The 25479-nt window shown below is 45.3% G+C and overlaps 1 protein-coding gene across 1 annotated transcript in view; it reads right to left on the bottom strand.

Moving 5' to 3' along the window:
• SCFD2 (sec1 family domain containing 2) overlaps positions 1-25479 on the bottom strand; it is a 394218-nt gene that overhangs the window by 17217 nt on the left and 351522 nt on the right. Inside the window, exons 6-7 of the mRNA XM_024746720.1 lie at positions 18432-18577; positions 6865-6999 (exon numbers count right to left, since the gene is read on the bottom strand). Of these exons, the coding sequence (XP_024602488.1) occupies positions 6865-6999; positions 18432-18577 (281 nt within the window). The remainder of the gene's footprint in view (positions 1-6864; positions 7000-18431; positions 18578-25479) is intronic.

The following is a 25479-nucleotide window of genomic DNA, read 5'->3' as shown; positions in this document are numbered from 1 at the left end:
ACACATGGAGTAGATATAAAATATATTATTTTCAGGAGACTGAAATCCAAACCACAAATTCCAGAAACGCATTTTCAAAGTGCTGCCTATTAGACATGCTCGTTTTAAATTAAATTGTGAGAGTGGTAAGGTATGGTTCGCTTTATTTACTAGATCACTATCAAGCTTTTCTCTACAGGGATCAAGGTGCTCCACGCACAGGCATTTGGAGAGAAGACTTGACTGTTTAAAAAATGTGACGTTCTGTCAAAGCTGTTTCTCTCGGGTTTGATAGTCCCCCTCCCCCCAGGGCACCGCCCTTTGAAGCCGACAGCTCATGTGCCAACCACAAGTCTAGCCTCTGGTGGAGGAGTGCGCTGAGCTGACTCCAAACACTTGCTCAGAACTGCAGCAAGAATGATCTCGTGGGCACCCAGCTCTGCTCCCCAGCCGGCCTGCTTTCCTTGACAGGGCCTGATGGGGCGAACCTGGGAGAGCAAAGTCCTACAGCTCATCACTCGGAAAGGTTTTTTTTTTTTTCCTTAGATTATATTATTTAAAATGATTGCGGGCAAATAGCAGGCATGCCTTGCATTATCAAAGCCTTTCTGGGCTCACTTATTTTGAAAGCAGATCAGAAGCCTAAGTACATTTTCTGTCCTCTAGATTGAAGGGAAAACTCCTAGAATTAGCCAAACACTGCCCTTGGTGGGCTGGACAGCCAATCCTACATCGAGGTAAAGTGCGGACTGCATTTTCCTAAAGCGGCCTTAGCGATCGTTTCTGCTTCACATGCTCTGGTTCCCTTTTTCATAGGAAGACAGTATATCCCTCCCCTTGAATCCAGGTGGGCATTTGTGACCGCCTCAACCAACAGGATACTGAGGAGTGATGCCCTGTGGCTTCTGAGGCTTCCCACCTGGCAATCTCTTTTAGGATGCCTGTCCCTGGGATGCTGTAAGGAAGCTCAGGCCACGTGGAGAGGCCTGTGTGGAGAGGAACTGAGTCCTGAGCTACCAGCTGGTGATGAGCAACAACCTGCTGACCATGGGAGTGGACCATCCTGGAGGCGAATTCTTCTCTGCCGAGCTCTGCCCAGAGAGCAGACACACGAACAAAAGAAATGATTGATAATATTTTACGCCAGTGTTTTGACATGGCTTCTTACGTAACGAGCAATAACCAGAACGGGTTGGGCGGGGGATGAGAGACTTCTGTGGAGAGTCTGATTTATACAGGAAAACAGGCTAAAGCAATGAAAAGAAAGTGACTTTAACAAGTTGTAGCCTGACACAGATGAGGTTCCGACTCTAGTAAGGGCAAAATACAGCTGCCTTGATTCCCTCTCACACAGGGTTTATTTGAGGCAGAGAATCTTGGACACACAGGCATTTTTCCTAACTTTCACTGTCTGTGGACATTTACATCAATAAGATTGATTTCTGTGAGCCAGTTCCGAGGCCTCCCTACAGCACTGGGGCTGATTGAGGAGTGCTTGCGGGGCAGAGGCGGAGCTTCTGAAGTGCTCCTGGTGGGGTCTGGGGTCCGAGTTGTCTTGGGCTTCTGCCTCTGTGCCAGGTGGCCAGGGTCTAGCCCAGCTGGCCTCTCTTCCCTTGAGCCATTTTGTCACGGCACAGGCACAGAATTTCACCGGCTCCCACACCTTGCTCCAGGAGGGAGGGTATGTGTCTGCTGAGACCGAGGACATCAAGCCGGGACTCACAGGATAGAAGAGAAAGGGGGTCTGGAAAAACACCGCACAGCCATTTCTCTCCCACGGGCAGAGAAAGTCCATGTCTCTTAGCAAGAGCAAGTCGGCAGTGAGACAGGAAATGCTTGTGACTTTGGGGGAAGGTGTCAGTTCTCTTCTGTGTGATTCATTTGTTCACTCAGTAGTTAATCTGTATGCACCAAATGCCCACACACGGGCTCTGTACAGCAATACAAAGACACTCAAGGTGGCTCTTTTCTCAAGAGCCACAGTCTGGCCAGGATCACGAACTTGTGCAAATAAAAATAGCAAGTACATACTTAGCACTTCCTGTAGGCCAGGTACTGGTGTGAATCCTCTGTATGTATGAACTCACTTAATCCTCACCACAGTCCTGTAAAGTAGGTACTATTATCATCCGCATTTTACCAATGAGGCAACTTAGGCACAGAGGGCTTAAGTGACAACACACCCACGGTCACACAGCTGGTAAGTGCGGGAGCTCGAGTTCTAACCCAGACCATCTGACTCCGGATGTTACCACCGCTCCCTATTGCCTCTTGTAAACAAACATGGGCAGTAGAAGGAGGTCAGTGGTGTTAATAGAGCATAAACTAGATGGCCTTCTATTATTTACAAAAGCAAACAGAAAAGTGAGAGATGTGGAATAGAAAAGCGACCCCCAAAACCTCCCGACAACACGCACCCCCCTGCCTAACCCTGTTCGGACATTTCTCCTGCTGGCTCCTCTGAGTCTTCACACTACAAAACCAGCCTCTTTGCTTCCATTCTCTTCTCCAGAGAGACAAAGAAGGTGGAAGAAACAGATTGCCATGCTGTCTGTGGACAGAAGATGAGCCCACCAGGTTTCTTCGACAGAGGCGAGGTGGGCTTCCGTCTCCCCCAGCAGGGCAGTGCTGGGCGGTGAGCGGGAGCCCGTGGGTCGCTGCTTCTCTGGGGTGACATAATGACAGAACAGTGACTGGCTTCGCCTTGCTTAGTAGCTGCTGCAAAGGAGGGTCAGGGAATATGCTGAGGGTCACTGGAGTTGCCTGGTCTGGCTGCTGCCTTCTCTCCTTCGTGAAGTTGTTGAAACGTAGCTTCGGCTTAAGGGCAGTAAGCTGGAAAGAGGAACCACTGACTGAAGCCTGCTGCTCTCTGAATGGGCGCCCTCACAGGGCCACTCCCAACCTTTAGCGGGTGCCTGCTGTGTGTAAGGCCCATGCAGAGGATGCAGGAAAGAATGAGACCCAGATCAGCCCTCCTTTCTCATAGCCATAGCTTTCACCTCCTTTTTTTTTTTTTTTTTTTTTTTTTTTTTTTTTTTTTTTTTTTTTTTTTTTTTTTTTGCGGTTCGCAGGCCTCCCACCGCCGTGGCCTCTCCCGTTGTGGAGCACAGGCTCCGGACGCGCAGGCCCAGCGGCCATGGCTCACGGGCCCAGCCGCTCCGCGGCATGTGGGATCTCCCCGGACCGGGGCACGAACCCGTGTCCCCTGCATCGGCAGGCGGACTCTCAACCACTGCGCCACCAGGGAAGCCCTCACCTCCTTTTGATTGTGGCCGAAAGCAAGAAATTCATTTAAATCACAAGTGTGTATGTATGTGTGACTCAGTTTTTGGTTTCACGTTGCTAGCCTGTTCTATTTTTCTTCGTTAAGAAGTGCTGATTACAACCCATTGAACTGAGGTCTTGATTCACTGATGTGCAGTGGATGAAGGCGTTCAGTTAGAACATGCTAGTCTGGAGAAAGATACCTAACACGTATAACGATAAGGCAAGGAACGAGTGCAGTCACAGAAGTGCGCACACGAGGCCCAGAGCCCTGACGAGACACTGGGGCCTGGAAAACCCTCTCCTATGTTCTTCCTATCACCGTCACGGGGACCCCCAGTACACTCTGCGGTAATGTCTGCTGGTCTCTTTCCCAGAACATTTCCTGCTGGCTTCTCACCCGCCGCGTAGGCTACAGATACTGCCTCTGGTGACTGAGCCAAAGTCATCTGTGAAACCACCTGTGAGTCCACAGACAGGACGGGGACAGATGAGCAGCTCAGCTCCCTTTCCAGCCCTGCAGCTCTCCCATTTGGGCGACAGTACCCCAAGCACAGAAGGAGCCCACGTGGACACCTTTCTTTCATCAGGCTCTGTCTGTTTGTTCCCTTCAGGCACAGCATTAGTGGGTCTTGAGTGAGAAGCGGGGGAAGCAGGTCCCAGAGGCAAAGAGCAGGGCAGCAAGTAGCCCGAAAGCAATGGCTGTTGGCTGCTGATACAGAATGAAGATGCAGTGTGTGGAAGCAGCTCACACCACTGCGCGAATTTCTTCTCCTGGGGCTGTACTGCCAGTGAGTCCCGGGACCAAGTCCCAGAGAAGCAGACACGGTAACAGCAGATGATCCCGGGAGAGCTCCCTCACACGGGCTGTGTCTTGATGACCAGTCCGGGCATGGAGTTGACTGAGGAGCTGCATAGATACTGGAGAGGGAAAGCATCTGTGCTAATGAGTCGTCAGGAAGAAAAGAATTAATGACACATGAATATTTAACTTCCAAGAAAATACCTGGCAGCATCCTGGCGCCAAGAAATGTGGTTAAGAGCGCGGGCTCTGGAATAAGACCGACCTGGGAACAAATCCTGTTGTCCCATTTCCTGTGTGCTGTCTGGAGAACACCTGAGAACGGAGGGGAGGATGACCCAATTTGGGCCTTCTGGAAGTCCACATCTACTGCTTAAGCTTTCTGAGCCTCAGTTTCCCCACGGGGAAAGCAGGGATAATGAAAGGGGTGTTGTGAGGTTCGAATATGAGAATGGCTGATTCCCTGGTACAGCTGACCACAGGTTAGCTGTTTGACTTTGGCAGTGAAAAGCATCAGAGAACAGGACCAGGGAGACTGGTGAATGGCTGTGGCCATGAGAGCTCCATCTCTTCTATCCACATCCTCTTCTTTCCACTGGCCTTAAACCAACGTAGAAGACACCCTCTCCTGACGGCATCACCCCCCATCTCAAAGACGGAGGTCTCTGAGAAGTCACTGTTAGGTCCTCAAAGCCCTGCAGTTCCTTTTTCCATTTATCCCAATTTTGTTTAAACTTTGAACACATGGGCCAGAGGTAACTTTCCTTGCCAAGTTCTGTGGAATGATGGGAAGAGCCGGCCACAGAGGCCCATGTAGAAATGGAACAAAATGATTCTCCCTTGGGCTGCTGGGATGAGGAGGGCTACTGGGCCAGCCCACCAAGACTCTCCCACCCCCTGCAGAGAGATGAGGGCCCCTGGCTACTGAGAGCAGAGGCCTGACAGCTGCAGGCCGAGGAGTGGATGCTGACAGCTGCTGGAAGAACACACATTCCTTTTTCTTAAACCCATTACATGGAAACCTCTCTTTGAGATCAGTCTCCAGGGGTGGGGGCATCTCTTCATGAGCTCTAATTCCAAGGATTTGAATGGAGAGAAACACAGCAGGCCAGTGCTGGCCCAGGACGGTTCTAAACATCCTCTCAGGCAAAGCTCCCCATAGGACAGCGAAGCTTCCCACCACAAGAAGAGCTGTAGAAAACACTCCGCATAGTTTAAAAGGGTAATTTAAAAATGTGATGTCTCACGGTTCATGAAACAGTGATGGAAAATGCAAGTGGACAGTCCTCCTACAACAGACAGTCTATGCTGGCCTCCAGAGAGTTGCAAAGTCCGTTAGCACATTAAAGGCACTGTGAAATCTGACAGCAAAGAATTTCAGGTTAATTTTCTGTTTATCCCACGGGTTTCCAAACATATTTGGTCACAGAACCCTTTCGCCAGGACACAGTTCTTTCCGCAGAACATCACTGGCCTAAGAGCGAGTTAAGGCCTCCTCTCACTGACACCATGCCTCCTTGCAAATTAGAAACTCCTGCAGTAGGCAGAGTGCAGACAGGTTCGAGCCTCCACGTGTGCCCTTGGCCTGACCATGGACGCAGCAGCCTGACTGGGAAAGGATAAAATGAGCCGTCCTCAGACTTGACGGATCAGGGCAGGAAAGTCCACTCTTGTTATTTTAGTCTCTCTCCAAGGTTAAGTCCAAGCTTATGAATGAAGGAATAGGGTGCTCGGGTGGAGAAGGTCAGAGACCACCTCTAGCCTGGAAGCTTCTGTACAAACTAGCCACCACGAAGGGCTGCTGGACAACCCTGGGCTTACATTTAACATGGGAGTCCACGAACACTTTTGAGAAGCTGAACTGTGCTGCATTGTTTAAAAACAAACAACAACAACAAAAAACAGAGGGAAAATGCACCAGCCGCGCGTTGCATTAGAAGCTGATGATAACTGGGACCATTGGGAAGGAGACTGGGTGTCCATTCCAGCCGTTTATTGCTTGGTTTAGAGTCTGATTGGCTTCCGTCCTCCGGCTTTTGGAGTGGACCAGTTTTCCTGGCACATGCATTTATTGAACTCTGAAAGGTCTGATCTTCTATGCAGATTAATTCATGATTTCAAAGATGCTTTGAAGCTGGCAAAACATTCTGTTATTTCCAAGAGTTATTACAACTGAAATCCTGGCATAGAAGAGGAGGTCAGCCTGTAATCTTGTTTTGATCTTTTTAAATTTAGAAACTTTATAGTGGGTTAAAAATAGATCACATTTGTGTACTTTTCCTCCTTTCATCTCCACTGCAAAGGCTGTTCAGTAATTTTGACCTACCCTTAATACTAGCCAGGGAAATTCTCATGCTTGTCACCCAGGAGTCTGCTAAGCCAAAATAAAAGTCATTTCCAAATGGATTTTGGGGTGATGCTAGTTATACAACTGAGCAGAGTTACTCATTATCCCACATAATAAGTTCTAGAATTAAGAGCACCAGGCTACCACTAAGATCTGTGAATGGCATGTGGATTCCTGTTAAGTGAAAATGTGGGCCACGAGGGAAGTTTTCAATAGTGCTACCCTGGAGGGCTTGGGTCCTTACCTATTGATCAGAAAAGATCATAATGCTTAGGTCAAGAGAAGCTGTATGAGGCTGGAAGGTCAGGCTGCTTATAACCGAAAGTTAAATGAAGATTGCACCCGATTTCAGAAGGGCCAAATAGTGGACGTTCTCCTTTGTGGTACTCGCCAGGGTTAAGGGGGTGCCGGCATTTTCAAGCCCAGCAAAGATAGCATTACACTCAGGATTACCTCGTCATGGTTACTTTACCTTCATGAACATGCTAAATCCAGTTTTAAGGAGATCAGTGAGGCCTGAAGACATGTGTTCAATGTCAACGGGATCTGGCCTCTTGGGATTAAATATTTCCTCCACAACCTGCTTCAACAACGGCTTATAGGATGCCTGGAAAGACAAAACATTGTGCTGTCAGTAAAAGGGTTTGTTTGATTTGCCTAGAGAGAGGGTAGCTTTCTCTGCACCAAACGAAGCAAAACCAGTTTATTCTGATACTGAGCAATGGCTGTGATTCTCCGTGTGTGAAAAGACAATATGACAACATTGATTTGGGGGGGAAATTTTTATCCCACTACACTAGCACTATTTTTTATTCCTCACACTCCCTTCCATAAGCAAATGCCTCTCACCAGAGCTATAATCCTAGTATGGCTAATTTTTCAATCTAGATTTAAAGTGACAGTTTTTTGAATGAAGTATACTGAAAAGCAAAGTATTGTCAGTTGATATAGACAGGAAGACAATCTCCTAAACATTCTTAGAATTATGCTCCCTTCTGCTAGGATCCCGAATGTTTTCTCACAACGTATTGTCACTATCCAAGTCCAAAGCAATCCCTCCGTCTTTTAGAGAGGTCAACTCCAAGTACAAACTGGCCAGAAAAAGCAGCCAAGATGCCCAAAGAAATCTGACCAAGGTCAGGGCCTAGAGAAAGCAAGCCACGCAGACTATGAGAATTTCAGTAGAATTAAGCTGATGTGAATTTACAGCAACTACAGTTTGGTAAATGGTACTAAATCTATCCACATTTAGGTAGTATTTGGAGGCAGCTGCTTCTGACCAATGTATATTCCAAGCATGTTCCCCCACCTCTTTCCTTGTGTCTCCTCACTACCAAGCTTTTCCTCTCTCCTTCCCTTCGCATCGGCTGGACCACCTTCCTCCCAGTCTTGTTGCTACCTCTGCTGCTCCAGATATGTTCGGCAGCCCAGTTTGAGCATGAAGGGTGAAGGAAGAGGAATGTCTTCCCTCAAAGCACTCTGCTATATCTATTACAGGCTCAGGAAAGCCAGGCTATGACAGCACTGTAGAGATGTCATGAACTGTTCCTGTCTTTGCACTGGCCAAATCTGTAACCGGCCTCTAGCCAGTGTTGAGGATATCTGGTATGTTAATTTCACCTCTGGCTTCATCTTGCTTTTCGTAGTCATTTTTTACTCTTATTTCCCCCTTATTCCAACTTTCTTACTTGAAATACCTTAGAAATATAGGAGGGTATAAACCATCAAAATCATAAACAGTCGTTTAGCTAGAAGGTAACTGGTGCATTTATCAAGGATAAGATGCAGGGAGAAATAGCAGCCGTTTAGTTGAGGGTGCAGCTCTCCTCTGCTTATTAGTCAAATAGACCATTGCGTGCCCAGAGATCTCACAGGCAAATGCTCACGAAAGGGAAAGCACTGGGCAGAGACACCGATAACACAGAAATTGAAAAAACCGAAAACCGTGAGTCAACCTTCCTAATACCAACATAGATTTTAAAAATTTATCATACAGTCAAAAATACAGAGGTTTGAAAGTACACTTTTTTTGATGAGGCTGTGGGGAAACAGACACACTCATATACTGCTGGTGGGAGTGTAAATTGTTACAATCGGTGTAGAGAGTAATCTGGCAGTATCTATCAAAGTTACAAATGCATCTGATTTAGCAATTCCACATCTAGGAATTTATCCTACAAATATGCTAATATATTCAAATGAGATCCACAAAGGACTGTTTATTGTTTGTAATAGCAAAAGATGAGAAACTCATGTGCCCATCAGTAGGGAGCTGTTTCATAAGTGGGATACATCCACACGAAGGAATGCTGTGGAAGCGAAGAGGGAAGCTCTGTGCTGATGGTAAAAAGCAAGGTGCAGAATAAATCGTGAGTGGAAGAAGCAAGGTGAGGAACAGTGTGTATGATGGGCGTTTGTGTAAAATGTGCCAAAGGGAATATGAAAGTTTGCATTTGCTGAAACATGCCAAAAATAAACTGGTGTGATATACAGAATCACCATGAGCAGTGATCATGGAGTGGGGGAACGGACAGGGGACACAGGTGAGAGGAAGCCTTTTCACTATATTCTTTTTTTAAAAAGCACAGTTAAAACACCACTACACACACACACACACACACACACACACACACACACACACACACGGCAAGAATGGCCTTTTTTCCCCTCACCTGTTCAAAATTAATAAATTATTTATGCATGGAAGAAATTCGAGTAAAGCACACCAAAATGTAAACAAGGGCTAACTCTAGGTTCTGGGAGTAGGGGACATTATTTTCTTTTTTTTCTAAAATTTAGAAATTGACAGGTATACTTCTGGAATCATAAAACAATCCAATAAATATTTTCAATGTTAAAAAAAATAAAGTTCATGGAATGGCCTCTGAATTCTACAAATCCTCTTCCCTGAGTAAATTGTCTTGAAAACTTTTCTACCACCTCAGCCTTTCCGGATATTTAATCTCTTAAACATTAATCTCTTTAAATTGCTCTCCATGGAGAAGTCCTTTGGCCAATACTCTGCCACCTTATCATCATTATCATCAAATATTCATTGACTGCTTCTTTAGAAATAGAATCCAGTTTTTGGACAGGCACATGATCAACTGGCTGAAAGACTCCATTCTCCAGCCTTCTTTGCTGTTGGGTCTGCAAGTTCTGGGCAATGAGATGTAAGTACAAGGGGAGTGGGACTTTCAGAAGTCTTCTATTTTTAAAGGGGAAGGGTATGCCTTCCTCCCCTTTCTCTGTTTGCTGCCTGGAACATGGAAGTGATGACTGGAGCGCCAGCAGCCACTGTGTAAGACAGGGCCATTCTTTAGAGATACTGGAGCAGAGGGCTGGAAGAAACCCAGGTCAGTGGAGACTGGTGGAGCCACTATAAACATAACACGGATGTACTGAATCAGGACCTACTTATGTGACAAGACAAAACCTTGCATGTTTAAGCCTTACGTTTCAGATCTTGTTACTTGCAACTGAATGAAATTCTAACTGATACAAAGCACAAAGGGAAGATAAAGAAATAAAAAGGCCATTTCTTCTTTCCAGGAGTTTACAGTTATTTGTTTTATTAGTCTACATATAGTTTAGAATAACATTAAGCAGAACCACAGAGAAGTACACGTACGCTGTCACATTTAAGACAGGAGAGAGTATACCCCCAACCTACAGAAAACAAAAGAGGCTGTTGCTCCCCGTAGGATGTACCTTCTGTAAGAAGGAAGAGTAGTGATCCTGAGAAGAGCTCAGGTATAGGAAAAAGTTGGTCCTGTTGTCCAGCTAAAACACTATGCCTAGGGCCTCCTCTGTGCAAAGTACAGTGTACCAGGGTGACAGGATTGCTCTCAGGGCTCCAGAAGCCCCCATGTAGACTGTGAGACAGGGAAAGAAGGAAGCGTAGAGGGTTAGGGATCCTGCTCTCTCCCTTGCTCCAATTTCAGCTTTCCAATTTCTTCTTTAAAACGACTAAGCACAGAACCACTAAATAACATTGTCCATTTAAAGAGCACGATTTGGGAAAAGACTCTCTTAGGTACAAAGCAGTATACTAGTCTCGTGACTTCTTAGCAAACACATTTCTTAGTTTTCCCAAGTAGGGTTTTAATCATGAGAACTTTTGGCTCCTTCCTCACTTAGTTTGGACTTTTTTCTGCCCCAAATCATGTCACTGAAATCTGACTGAAATGAATAGCTTTTGGCAGTAGCTTCTTAGATGACGATCCTCTAACTGTCATGGAATTTTCTATTCAGCCAGAAGCTACCCAATTCTCAGCAAAGGACCATAGGAGGTGGTGATGGGGAGCCAGATGTCTTGCCCTAGTGCCCTGCTCACGAGTTTTCCTCACATGTTAAAAAGGACCAGAGGGGAGATTAGTCGTGTAGTTTGTCTACATAAGAGTGTTAACCAGAGTAATTTAATTTTCCTAATCAAACATTCACTGTTAGTTCATCTTTCGGGGGGGGAAGGAGAGGAATTAAAAACACAGACAAATTCATCCTTATACCACATCCAGTGTGTGCTGGCAGTAAGGGGTCTGTGCCCTACGGTGCAGGGCCTACACAATCATTCAGACACCCAGGTTCCTGCTATTGAGAAGCCCCACCAGTCCCTAGGGCACTGGAATCCCACACTGAAGCCTTTGCATCTCATCAGCAGAGGATGAAAGAGAGAGAGTATGGAGGATTTCCAGAGAGATTTTATGGGCTCAGCCTGAAAGTGATCTGTATTACTTCTGCCCATTGTTCATTGGCCAGAATTAGTCACAAACCTACATTTACCTGCAAGAGAATTTGGAAAATGTGGTCTAACTATGCCAGAAGGAAAAGGAAATGGAGTTTGGGGAACATGTATAGCATTGTCTCTGCCACAGATACACCGTAAAGTCTGGATTGAAACATTAATATAACTATTTCCTTAATAACTGGCAGGTTGCTTGTTGTAGGCAAAGGATTATTAAACCTCTCTTCCCTTCTACATAAGAATCTGACCTTTGGTTAACTTTCTAGCTCTGTTTCCTTGGAAACCTGATAAGGGAAGAATGTCAAACTCTAGCCAGGCAAGATTGCTTATGATAAAAATGACCCCTGCTTAGTAAATTGCATTAGACTGGGGGAACTATAAATACTGGACAGAAAGCCAGGGCTTTGGGCTGCTCTGAGTATGATGGCTTTTGTGTGGTTGGCCATGGCCCTTGGAGGAATGCTGGAAGTCATGTCAGTGGAGTTGTTTCAGAGAAATTGGCTCCTATAGGATATGAGGGTTTTAAGCCAGAGGACTCCTGCCCCTACCCTTCCCTCCATGTGAGTCTAGTTCCCTCACTGCTCAGCTGTCACTTCAGGACCAAACCGAACAGCTCCTGGGTAGCTGCATGGACTGCTTCATCATGGTCACAGGACTACTTGAGAGGAGAAAAATGCCCGCTGTTCCCTACCGTGAGCTATGTTCCTGTCCTGGACAGACGGCTGCAAATGGGGGCTATGACCACAGAGATGACTTATCTACTAGGCACAGAATGCACGATGCCTAGGGCCCACAGGACTGTTAGCGACCCATGAAAATGCATTGATTTCTTTTAAAATGAGAAGAAAAAAATGAACTGTTTGGTCAAAGATAATGTTTTTGTTTTTTTTTTTGCGGTACACGGGCCTCTCACAGTTGTGGCCTCTCCTGTTGCAGAGCACAGGCTCCGGACGCGCAGGCTCAGTGGCCGTGGCTCACGGGCCCAGCCGCTCCGCGGCATGTGGGATCTTCCCGGACCGGGGCACGAACCCGTGTCCCCTGCATCGGCAGGCGGACTCTCAACCACTGCGCCACCAGGGAAGCCCAAAGATAATGTTTTGATATATAATATTATTTGTCTCTATACCAATGAAACTATAATATAATTATATATGTAATTGCATATGTGTAAATATAAGAATATATTCAGTAATCAAATAAATATATTTATATATAATTTTTATTATAATATTTAATAAATATTTCTTCACATAAATATATATATAGAGAGATTTTGATACAGGAAGAGGGCCATGAAGGTAAAAGTGCTAAGGGCAATGAAAATCACAGTGTGGCCCTGTATGACAGGCTCATGAGGCTAGCTTGAAGGTTTGGTAGAGCCTAATGAGACCCCCATGGGTGTCACACATGAGACAGATGAAGTTTCAAAAAAAATCAGAAACTCTCTTTTTTTCTTTAAATGTCCAATATCTGTTCCAGAACAAACTGGGCTTTTAATATACCAGAGTTAATCAAAATATGAAAAATAAAATACTTGTTTCTATGTCTCTGGTTACTCTTTTGCGGTATATGATTAGATCTAGAAAGTTCTTATTGACCTGATTCCAACTCCTGAAGACAGGTGTTGAGCACAGCAACAGTTGATGATATTACACATAAGTCAGAGACAATTCTGAGAAACTAGTCTAACTCCAACAGCTTTTTTTTTTTTTTTTTTTTTTTTTTGCGGTACGCGGGCCTCTCACTGCTGTGGCCTCTCCCGTTGCGAAGCACAGGCTCCGGACGCTCACGCTCAGCGGCCATGGCTCACGGGCCCAGCCGCTCCGTGGCATGTGGGATCTTCCCGGACCGGGACACGAACCCATGTCCCCTGCATCGGCAGGCGGACTCTCAACCACTGCGCCACCAGGGAAGCCCCCAACAGCTTCTTGAATTTGGCGCACCTTAAAGATGGCCTAGGACAGGGGTCCCCAACACCTGGGACACGGGCCGGTACCAGTTCTAGGCCTGTTAGGAACCGGGCGCACGGCAGGAGGTGAGCGGCGGGCGAGCGATGCGTCATCTGCCGCTCTCCATCGCTCGCGTTACTGCCTGAGCAATTCCCCCCCACCCCACCCCGTGGAAAAACTGTCTGCCATGAAACTGGTCCCTGGTGCCAAATAGTTTGGGGACCCCTGGCCTAGGATATCCGTTTCCGAGAAAACTGGAGTTGTTGCCACAATCACACCCCCAACAGTCATGCTGCTGACCTTGGCTTTGCTGGCTGGTGTTGGTGCAGCCAGGACCTCTCTTGGTCCTATTGCAGATGCTTCTCTCTTTTTTGCAAAACCGACTCTGAACACCAAGTTCTCAGAACTAGATTTGTACTGAGAGTATTTACTTTGTTTCAATCCAAGCTTGTACAGAAAAACATTTGTTCAAAACTGGTCTTGGCTTTGAATACTCCATGGCTTATTTATTTTTATGTTTTGCTGCAGTATGACTGATTTTTTTCTCCTTTCATCTTCTTAAGGAAAATGGTTTGCGCTGCAGATTAAAAAGTGGTTCATTTGTCTATCTGTTCATCCGTCCATCCATCCTTCAAACCAGAAGCAGATTACTTAAAATATCTTTTGATTAAAGTCCCTTCAACTTCAATATGAGGAAATCAAAGCCCAAAGCTATTAATTAACTTGCTTGAATTCACACAGGCAGTTAGAAGTTAGACTACAGGACAGAGCCAAGTTTCCTGGCCCCCAGCATAGCCCTATCTCACGCAGAGCCTTTCAGAAAGGATGCTAGCAGGTCCAGGGTGAGGTAGATAGAATCAGAAGGAAGAACAGAGCTTAGTGCTTGCAAAAGACCAGCTGGTGGCCAGAGCCGGGGATTGTTGATGTTGATGAAGAGACTGGGCCTACAGACTGTTCAGAGCGCATATTTCACCGGGCACAAGATGAATCAGGCCTCCTTGGGCCCTGCTGGTTCTAAAGGCTCTGGTTCAACATGCCGGAGGCACAGAGGACAGTACGCATCTGTGGGAAGTTTCCTCCAGGGCACAGCACTTTGAGACTTCTGCCAAAACCCGTCATGCAAGAGCCGTGCAATATTTTGTCTGAAAGGGCTCATAAGCTCCTTGCCCTGAGTCATCTGAGAAACAGCAGCACATCAAACACTGACATTTAGGAAGGAGGTTAAGCCTCCCATTAAACTGGAACATTTGTAGTAAGAAATCAAAGCATAAGAAGACTTGCTGCACAGGCAAAACTGGGGCTTATGTTTCCGGTCAACAGAGTCTATGGACAAACACGACTTTTCCAAACAAACGGGTGTCAGCAGTAGACTCTGACCAAATGCCACAGCTAACAGGACAGTCAGCTTAAGAATGACTCCCTTTCTGTGTAGCCCATCTCCTAATAAAGGAAATGACGAAATGCTACGAAAGAGGACAAAGAGAAGGTCTATTTTGTCCTTTACTACAACTGTTAGAGACAATGCTTACATAGCACTGTCTATGTGTCAGCTCCTATCCTGAGAGCTTTCTATATATTTTTCAGAGCACTTTTATGAAGGAGCTACTACTGTTAGCTCCTGCTTACGTAAGAGGAATTAGGCACAGAGAGGTGAAGTAATTTGCCTAAGGTTACACAGTTAGTAGGGAGCAGAGCTGGGCTATGAACCCAAATGTTGCTGTTAACGTACATGCAAACCTCCCTCTCACTAAGAATTAAGAACATAAGAAAAGCCTTTCTGGATAAGACCCACAGTCCAGGACCCACCCATCCATCCACCTCTCCACCCACCCCTAGGTGGCAAGCATTGTGCTGGGCTCTGCATGTACCGTGGTGAGCAAACCCAGAAGCTGTCTCCAGCTTTGGTGGTGTGTTCTTCAAATAAAGAGCTTCAGTGGCAGCCTCACGATCCCCACCATGCTCACTCTCCTGGCTGTGGCAGAGGCACTAGTTTCCTTGGAGGGCCACGTGCGTGGTGATGTTCTGGGCTCACTTCTGGAGACCTAGTCTAGATCCCACTCCTCTAGCTCTTTCAAGATTTTATATGTACTTAATTTCTTGTATGGAATCCTGCTCTCCTTAAAATGACGAGAGTGGTGTCTGCTTTCTGCATCTGAGCTGTGACTGACACATTTTCCTAAAGGGCTAAAGGATGAAGGTTAAATAAGAAGTGCCTCAAGCTAGGAGTGGAAACAGGAGTGGCTCTAAGAGTCAACTCATTTACATTGGAGCAGGAGAGAGGTACCCTGGGAGGGAGGCTGAGGCTGGCAGGGGCCCCGAGATCCAGGGGAGAGAGCCCGATACATAGCACTGGTCCCAGGGAGCCCGGGACATCCCAACTAGATTCTGTGTAGGAACAGCATGGAGCTAGATAGAAAGCACATTTTTTTCCTTGAGCTGAGGACCAAATTGGGAGAAGGGATGGACAGAAAGTTGCCCAGCCAAGGTCCATCTTCAAAGCTAAACAAAGCTGGACTCTGTTTCTACTCTGGACATTTGTTGTTTTCTATCTATACACATTTTTGTCCCAACAAATCCTCCAACATGTGATAAAAATACATGTAGCACATTTAAGATGCACCCAACAAATATTTATCGAGTATCCACTACGTGCAAGATACCACTCTAGGCACTGAAGATATGGCAGTGGACAAACCAGATCAAAATCCCTGTCCTCAAGGGGCTTCCATCTGTGATTGAAAACTTCTTCTTTTTTTTTTTAATAAATCTATTTATGTATGTACGTATTTATTTATTTGGCCGCATTGGGTCTTCCCTGCTGTGCGTGGGCTTTCTCTAGCTGCAGCAAGTGGGGGCTACTCTTCGTTGTGGTGCGTGGGCGTCTCACTGTGGTGGCTTCTCGTTGCGGAGCACGGGCTCTAGGCATGTGGACTTCAGTAGTTGTGGCACGCAGGCTCAGTAGTTGCGGTGCGTGGGCTCTAGAGCGCAGGCTCAGTAGTTGTGGCGTGTGGACTCAGTTGCTCCACGGCATGTGGGATCTTCCCAGACCAGGGTTCAAACCCGTGTCCCCTGCATTGGCAGGCAGATTCTTAACCACTGCGCCACCAGGGAAGTCCTGAAAACTTCTTTAAGTTCAAAAAGTGTTGAAAAACTCAAACAGGTAAAAATTATCCATAATCCCATCAAAAATTCTTCCTCTACATATGTGAGTATAAAGCAAGAAGCCAGAGTTCCTCCTTGTGCATCTAACCCTTTCTGTTCCCCGCACATAACCATTACAAAATTTTCCTAAAATGTTAGAGACTTATTAAATATATACACCCGTGTACTTTTTATTTGTAAACAAAAATAGGATAATGCTTTACAGAATGATCTACATCTACACCCAATAGATGTATATCTACAGCCAATAGAACATGAACCCCTGTTTTATTCTGAATTCTCCAAGCAGAGCCCAGGACAAGGACCCAAATACAGTCCTTGCCAAGTATATTTAGATCCCACTCATTTTATGGGTTGCACAGTATTTCACTAAGTGTCTGTATAATTATTATTTGATCCCCTCAAGATACACATATACTCCCTGCCTTGTCCCCACTTCCACTCACTGACATTTAGGATTTTTGGTGAACGAGTTGATGTTACTGACTCACTGTAAGGGAAGTGTGTGCAACAAGGGAAAGTTCATTTTCCAAAGGCGATGGCTGCTCACACAGGGTTCTGAGGTCTGGAGAGACTGTGTTGCTAGCAGGGAGATAAAGTCTAGGAAACTTATCACCGTCCTTATTATGCCCAAGATTTATAGCTAATACATGTTTACGTGAAGTTGGCCAAATTAGTCACCATGGTGATCACAAAACTGAAAAGACCTCATGAATTTACTGGTTTATCTTCCCCTTGCCAATGATAGTAGCCACTTACTTCTTGATAGCCTTTGGTCTAAATTTCATCGTATGTCAACATTTCTATCACGTCTTCTAGGACCAGTCCATACTGCCATAGTTAAGATTGGTAATTTTTTCCTGACAAAACTACAACTGATTAATTATCTGAGCGATTTTATCTGTATTTCGTGGTAGTGATGTTCTCAGATCATTGAACAAAAGATGGGAATTTATATTACTAAGTTGAGTGCCGATTTCTAAGGTCTTTTGTGTCTTGGGGGGTGATTTCAGTATCTGAGATCAGCATTATTGGTCATTATTCCTAGACCCTCCAGGAGAACCGTGGTGCAGCAAGTAGGGAGGTTTTGGGTTGGCAGCAAAGACCTGGCGTCAGGCCCTGGCCCACCTGTGTGCCTGCTTCCTGGGTCTCGGGATAAGAATACCTCTCTGGCCTACTTGTCGTGAGGATCAAAGGGAAAACCACATGTAGGGGACTCTTCAAGTATCAGCTACTATACAAATATATGGGAGGAAGAATCTGGATTTTGCTAGGTGGTAGCAGGTAACCTTAGCTGTTGTCGTCATGCCCACCTTAGAGAATCAGAACCCTCAAGCTGAACCCCTCACTATGTCATAGTCCCCACTAACAGCTCATTCAACTCTCCAAAAAGCCTTAGCAAATGGAGCGAATTTTACTATTTCATGGGGAGATGGAAGAGAAGATTCCTTCACACACTCCACAGCAAAACCCAATGATCTTTTCTGTCAGAAACATCTGTTCTTCCTTGAAAGCTCACCTCTGGCCACCAGGAACCTGCGGGTTGTCTCTTCCTTGTCCAACAGAGACTGCCCAGCCTCGATGGCCCCAGCTTTCCTTCACCCCTTCGTCTTCCCTTTGGGTCTTTCCGTGTCTCCCTGTGCCTCCCCCGCACCTCGCCCCACGGAGTTTTGATAGAGCAATTACCCCTTCAATCTTGGATTCTCATACCGTCTTCCTACTCCCTGGTCAAAACATCCTTGCAAGGTTCTCCGACTCTCCTAATAAAGTGTGGGGGGGCATTTTAAATAACAAACGTTTTTGCTGGCATCAGCTTCTTTTTCCCTTGCCATAACATTATTAGGTAATTTTGCTACTCTTAGATCCAGAAACTTGGGCACTAAGGCCACCCCACATCTGGAGCTTAGGGACTTGCTTAAGGTGACAGAACAGCTCTGGGGCAGTTATAAAGCAGCGCTGACCCGTAATCCAGCGCTCACCTCACTGCATCAAGCCTGAAATACAAATAAACTGGGAAGCTTTCAGATTCAGGGGAACCCAGAACTCTGGACTACAAGGGCCTTGGATTTCATCTTGAACAGATCCTTCATTTTAGAGAGGTTAAAATGGAAACTTTTCTTTCAGTCTCTGAATCCTAAAAACACAACACAGATTAGACGGTTACTTTAAAACATATGTACTTGCCTGGTGGGTATGATTTCCAGGAACATATACAGACTTAAACTGTTTCATGAGACTCCGAGCTCCAGCAATATCCCGAAGCGAAGTAAAGAGTTCATCCACGGCACTTCTGGACTTGTGAAATGTCAGGTTAATTGAAGAGTCACAGCCTGAAACAATCCAGAGATATTTGCTTCGCTGAACAAATCTTTACACTGAGTTGTAATCGTGACAGGTTGAGCTCATGTAACATAGTTGTTGTTGTTTTTTAACCCTATTTCCCCCTGGCTGTTCACCAACTGGGCTGTTTCAATCATCCCTGAGCAATGAAACACATTGAGTGTAAATGCCTTTGACAGAAGTAGAACTCAGAATTGCCTGGGATTGCAGCCACTGGCTTCAACCCCTAGACTGCAGAAGTTTCACAAAAAGAAAGCTCCCCACGGTCTAGTGTCCTCTGAACACAGCTTTGGGAAAATAGGAGACACAAAGGAAAACACAACAGGGTACTGTGATGAACCGCTCTCACTTGAATCCCACCAACAGTTTCCATAAAATAGAATAGCAAGAATGAGAAAGATCATAGAGTTGCTCCAATAACAGAACTTGCTGGGATGGGCATGTAATGCGCTAACAAAGCTTATGGCGTATTTCAAAAGGCAGCCATTCAGAGCTGATCAAACACAAAGGGGGCCTAATAAGAAGACTGTTCTCGGAAGTGGTTCTATTTCTTTTTGAAACTCATAATAGATGGATTTCTTCTCTGTCTTGTTACAAGCTCATGCAGAAGAGGAATGATCACGGTAAGTCAGAAGTTCAAAAAATAGAGAAAGATTCAAGATGAGTATTTTTGACTGTTGAAATATTGCAGATACATGAACTCATCAATCCCCATATCACCCTTATGAGACAGGAGCTATTCTTTCCCCCATACAAAGGATGAGGGAGCTGAGGGCCAGAGAGATTAAGGAACACTCCCATCAGCACACTGTCTATGTTCAGCCCACGTTCGTTCAGTCATTCTGGACTGGTTCACCTGTAGGTTTGGGGAACAGTTCTTGTGCCCTCTGCTTCCTGCCTCAAGTACCTGCATGTCTGTCTCTGTGTCTGTCTGTCTCTGTCTCTGTGTATCTCTCCTCCTGTCTGGGGCCTTCCTCTGGTTAGAAGCATAGAAGTCAGTACTCAGAAACAACAGAGCTTTCTCATCGCTTGGGGGGTACCATTGTGAATTGTGGTCTCCATAGCCTTATGGAGGGGGCAGTAGGACTGAGCCCCAGTTGCCCCCAACAATAACTCACTCATGAATGCCTCCTCTACTGGCTTTCCTTCCTCTCCTGTCTCACTTCCCTACGTCCTGACCACACTGCCTCGGACACCTTCTCAAATACAGTACTTGCACCCAAATCCTTGTCTCAGGACACCAGAGATGCCAGGGTGATTTTAACACAGGCAGCTTGGGTCCAGAATCTATATTCTTTTTTTCAGAACAGATTTATTGAGGTTCAGTTCATACACCACACAGTTAACCCATTTCAAGTGTACAATTCAATAGCTTTTAGTATATTCACATAGTTGTACGATCATCATTCCTACAATCAACTTTAGAACATTTTTATCACCTCAACAAGAAACTCCATACCTGTTAACTGTCACTCCCCCTTTCCCCCTACCCCCAGACCCTGGCACCACTGATCTGCTCTCTGTCTCTATGGATTTCCCTACTCTGGACATTTCATATAAATGGAATCATAGAATATATGGTCTTTTGTGACTGGCTTCTTTCACTTAGCACAATGTTTTCAGGGCTCATCCAAGTTGTAGGATGCATCAGCACTTAGTTTCTTTTTATTGCTGACTAATAGTCATTGTATAGATATACCACATTTTAAATATCCATTCATTGGTTGATGAACATTTGGGTGTTTCCACATTTTGGCTATTACGAATAATGCTTCTAGATTTACATGTACAAGTTTCTGTGTGGACATACATTTTCATTTCTCTTGGGTACGTATTTAGGAATAGAATTTCTGGGTCATGTGGCAACTCTGTATTTAACCGTTTGAGGAATTGCTAGGCTGTTTTCCAAAGTGACAGCACCATTTTACATTCCCACCCTCAGTGTAAGAGGGTTTTCTCTGCATCCTCAAAAATGCTTGTTATCAACTATCTTCTTGATTGTAGCTCTCCTAGTGGATGTGAAGTGAGGAGATACTTGTTAATTTTGATAAAGAGAGAAGTTTTTAGGAAGTAGAGGTAGATCCAAACAAACTTCAACTAAAATGGAGTGTATCTAAAGTACATAGGAACATCCAAAGGAACCCAATGGCAGCAGACACAGTGTGTAGATAGTTGAGCCTGTACTTTCAATAACTGTGGAACACTGTATATAACTCTTAAAGGGAGGGCAAAATTCTGAACTGTTTTTACTCACACTTCTGACACCAAATGTGTGGGCTTTTCCCCCCATACCAACCAATTCTCTAACTCTCCACACATCAACTGAGTGTCCTACAATTCAAATCAATTCTGCCACTAGCTATGTAGAGTTAGTGCAGACCCCACCAGACTGCCCCCACTTCAGATGCCAAGTTTAAATCCCAGGTTGCCAGTTGCACTCCTGACCTATCAATCAAGGGTTCCCATGACCCCTTCCTCAGGTTCAATAATTTGCTAGAACAGCTCACAGAACTCAGGAAAGTGCTTTACTTACTGGGACCAGTTTATTACAAGGGATGCAACTCAGGAACAGTCAAATGGAAGAGATGCAGAGGGCCAGGTATGGGGGAAGGAGAGCAGGACTTCCATGCCTTCTCCAGGTGCTCCACCTGCCCAGTATCTTGATGTGTTCACCAACCAAGAGGCTCTTCAAACACTATTGTTTAGGAGACTTTATGGAGGTTTCATTACATAGGCACAATTGATTAAATTATTGGCCACTGGTGATTAATGCATCTCTCAGCTGCTCTCTTCACTCTGGAAGTTGCGGGGGTAGGGCTGAAAGTTCCACTACTCTAAACATGCCTTGGTTTTTCTGGCAACCAGCTCCCATCCTGAAGCTATTATTCCCCCAACCACCAATCATTCCATTAGCATATAAGACACTCTCATCATTCTGGAAATTCCAAGGGTTTTAAGAGCTGTGTGCTAGGAACTGTGGACAAAGACCAATATGCATATTTCTTATTGTATCATAAAAATCCTCTGACCAGTCTCTATATCCTGGTCTCCAGAAATGTCCAACTCACTGTCATTAAAAAAATCAGGGGCTTCCCTAGTGGCGCAGTGGTTGAGAGTCCGCCTGCTGATGCAGGGGACACGGGTTTGTGCCCTGGTCTGGGAAGATCCCACATGCTGTGGAGCGGCTGGGCCCGTGAGCCATGGTCGCTAGGCCTGCGTGCCCGGAGCCTGTGTTCCGCAACGGGAGAGGCCACAACAGTGAGAGGCCCGCATACCGCAAAAAAAAAAAAAAAAAAAAAAAAAAAAAAAAAAATCAAAAGGGTGGTCAAGCCTAGTGAGAGGAAGCCTCCCCGTGTTCAGTGAACTCCAGTGGGGAAGCAGGGATTCGACAGAAAATTCAGGGAGTTCGTGTACACTCTCTAGAATTCTATGCCAAGCTTTGTGTCATTTTCTGAGAAGCATGTCCACAACTTCCTCCTTATTCTTAAAGAGGTTCATAACCAAGAAAAGGTGAGATCCACAGGTCCAGAGCATCTATCGATATCATACCATGCTTGCCCTTGGCAATACAGCTCAGTTGAGACACATCAATTTGTACATTAGTCAATAATCAGCCAGAAGAAACCCTGGAAGGTTATGGCTTCTCACTGATTCATGTGGCTTCTTTCCTTAAACTCCCAGCCTGAGCCATTTAAAATATGGGAAATTACATCAATTATATCTAAGTGTTGTATACTATGTACTACTACTCCTTTAAATTAAAAATGGCATGAAAACAAGAAGAAAGCATTACTAGTTCTAACACTATGCATGGTGTTTCCATTCTCCTAAAACACAATTCAGCTAATAGGCTAAACTTCTTAAATTTAAAGTAATTCTATAGAACAGAAAGGTTCATACAAATTTTTATATGGTCTCCTTCAACTTTTTGAAAAGTGAGGACTGTAATGTTCATCCATTAGGCTGAGTGGAATAGAATCATCTCCTGGATTATAGAGTACTGAAAATTATAAATTATACATGGAAATTGTAGATTATACGTTATAAGTAGTTTAAGCAAAGGCTGTGTAATTCTGAAGAGTTAGGTCAATTGTGGAGCAGGTTGTTGACAGAAGAAATGTTTACAGATTACAGGTAAATTGAACTCAAAGGAACTCAACAGAAAAATGACACTGTCAAAGAAATTGCTGGAAGAAAAAAAGTGCAAAATTTGCAAATAAACTAAAACCTTCCTGAAAAACAGTCAATTATCTCCATTGTTCAAACCAACTGCACAAGGGCAACTTCTGTCCAGTGGGTCTGTCCAGCGATCCTTTCCGATGTGTCTGTTATCCTCAAAGCAAGTCCTCTAAAATGTACATGTTTCTGGGACACCAGGCCAAAGGGGTCTCATCTCTGAGCATCTTCATAATTATATCAATCTTCACCAAAAGCAGAATTTACATTCACTTACCTAAACCCTATAATGAAAGTCTCTCACACACATACACACACACATACACACACACACACACACACACACACACACACACAGAGAAATGGGGATAAGAGAAGATAAATGACGTCTGAGCATCTTCATAATTATATCAATCTTCACCAAAAGCAGAATTTACATTCACTTACCTAAACCCTATAATGAAAGTCTCTCACACACATACACACACACATATACACACACACACACACACACACACACAGAAATGGGGATAAGAGAAGATAAATGACATGTAAGATCGCATCACCATCTCCAGCAAAATGTCCCTCTGATCACAGCCCTGACCTCCTCCACGTACACTGCCTCCCACCATTCAGAATATCTCCTCTGTGAGGGCAGCTCATTCCATATCATGCTGCCATCAATAGCTAAAGGAGATGCGGGTGCAAAAGCTATGAAATGGGATGAATTCTTTTTTGGTGTAAAAGCTATGATCACTGAAAGCTCACTTATAGAATCACTTGTGCCAGACACTATTCTAAGAAGTTTATACATATTAGCTCACTTAATCTCCTCAGAAACCCAACACCAGTAGTAGTAGTACCTAGATAGTAGGTACTACTATCATCCCCATTTTGCAGATGGGGAAACTGAGCCATAGAGAAGTTAAGTGACACACGGTCACTCAAGTAGCAAGCGGTAAAGCTAAGATGCAAACTCTTGCAGTCTAACGCCCAAGACGGTTGTGTTAACCGCTCTACCCTGCTGTCTTTCGTACGTGCCGGAGTCCACATACATAAAAGATCAGTAAAGCACTTAGTCCACCCTTAATATCGAAGAAGTGCTTTTACAGTGGAGTGAATGGCAGGTGCCCTTCTTCTTGGGAAGATCTGGGCCTGTCTCTGGGGGTAGACGCTAATAGTATGGTTTGCAGTTGTACCCCAGGCCCATCTTTTGTGGCCACACAAGGTGTGGGATCTCCCGGGCCTGCCACACACCCTCCATCGGATCTCTGCCCTGTAGGGCACTGTATTCAGTTACTTCTAATAAGCCCCGGACAGCCTGTTCCATTAAGCCGGCTTATGAGATAACGGCGTTTTGTAAGGGACCCCTAAGTGTACAATTCCAGTCAATTCTCATTTAATCCACTTAGTTAAATAGATAATAAACCAGAAGCTGATCCTAGCCTTTGGCCAAGCACAATCTGCGTACTTCAGTTGCCTGCTCCTTGATAAGGGAGGCCCTCAGTCCCGCAGGGCACCCCTGTGTTCGCCTAAAATAGGGGATGACTCATGCCCCTGCAATTTCTTTCTTTGGAGGGCTTGGGGATCTCTTGGGCAGGGGTCCAGTTACTCCTCGGGGCAACAAAATAGGGCTCCTGTGTCCACATCTGCCCTCCCTCGTCCCCCTCTCACCCGTCTCCACTTACTGGAGTTGCTTTACCTCGGCAGAGGGAGGACAGCGGTTTCCATGGCTCTGTGCACTGCAGGGACCCACATTTCCAGCAAAAACAAAGGTAAAATGGAGAGAAGGCTGAAGAGCTCAGGGATCTGAAACCGTGCACCTCAGACTGGGACTTGAACCCACGCAGCCAGGACTCAAACCCGGCCCAAACTCAGATTGGGACTCAAACCCAGCCAAAACCCACAGTCTTCCAGCTGATATCACACACCCAGTTTCAGGACTTAACGAAGCTCAGCTTCTTGATGTCTCATCACAGAAAGAGTTTAGTGAGAGACAAAGCAATAGGTAAGAAGTGGATTTATTTAGAGAGAAACACACTCCACAGACAGAGTGTGGGCCATCTCAGAAGGTGAGAAAAATACCAGGGTATGGTGTTGTCAGTTTTTAGAGGGGTGGGTAATTTCACAGGCTAATAAGTGGGAGGAGTATTCCAGCTATTTCGGGAAGGGGTGGGGATTTCCAGGAATTGGGCCACCACCCACTTTTTGATCTTTATGGTAGGTCTTGGAACTGTCATGGCGCCCGTGGGTATGTCATTTAGCATGCTAATGTAGTACAGTGAGCATATACTGAGGCTCAAGGTCTAGTGGAAGTCGACTTGTCCACCATCTTGGACCTTTTTGGTTCTAATCAGCTTATGTCATGTCTTCAGGCTATGGCATTCTTTCAAAGGTTGTGCCCTGCCCCCTTCCCTCCTGTTTCAGATCCTCCTGGGAGGGCTGAAATAAAGCTGGACTCCTCACTCCAGTCTGCCTAAGTCCTTCTGTTTGGTTCTCTCACGGAGCAGGCTTGCACCTTTCTGGTGCATGGGGAACTTTTTCAAAAGAGCCTGGCTCCCAGAAGTTTGGTTTTATTTCTTAGGTATTCAGGAAAATAAAGCATCTTGTATCAGGAGGCTGCCTTATCCAAAGCTTCAGTCTGGATTAGAGATGAAGCACCCTCACCTAAGGCCTTCACACACACACACACACACACACACACACACACACACAC

The sequence above is a fragment of the Neophocaena asiaeorientalis genome, unplaced genomic scaffold (genome assembly GCF_003031525.2).
Source record: "Neophocaena asiaeorientalis asiaeorientalis breed wild unplaced genomic scaffold, Neophocaena_asiaeorientalis_V1.1 scaffold19, whole genome shotgun sequence".
Classification (NCBI taxonomy): domain Eukaryota; kingdom Metazoa; phylum Chordata; class Mammalia; order Artiodactyla; family Phocoenidae; genus Neophocaena; species Neophocaena asiaeorientalis.
Note: the sequence above shows the minus strand (reverse complement) of the source record. Positions and strands in the feature narration are given on the sequence as shown.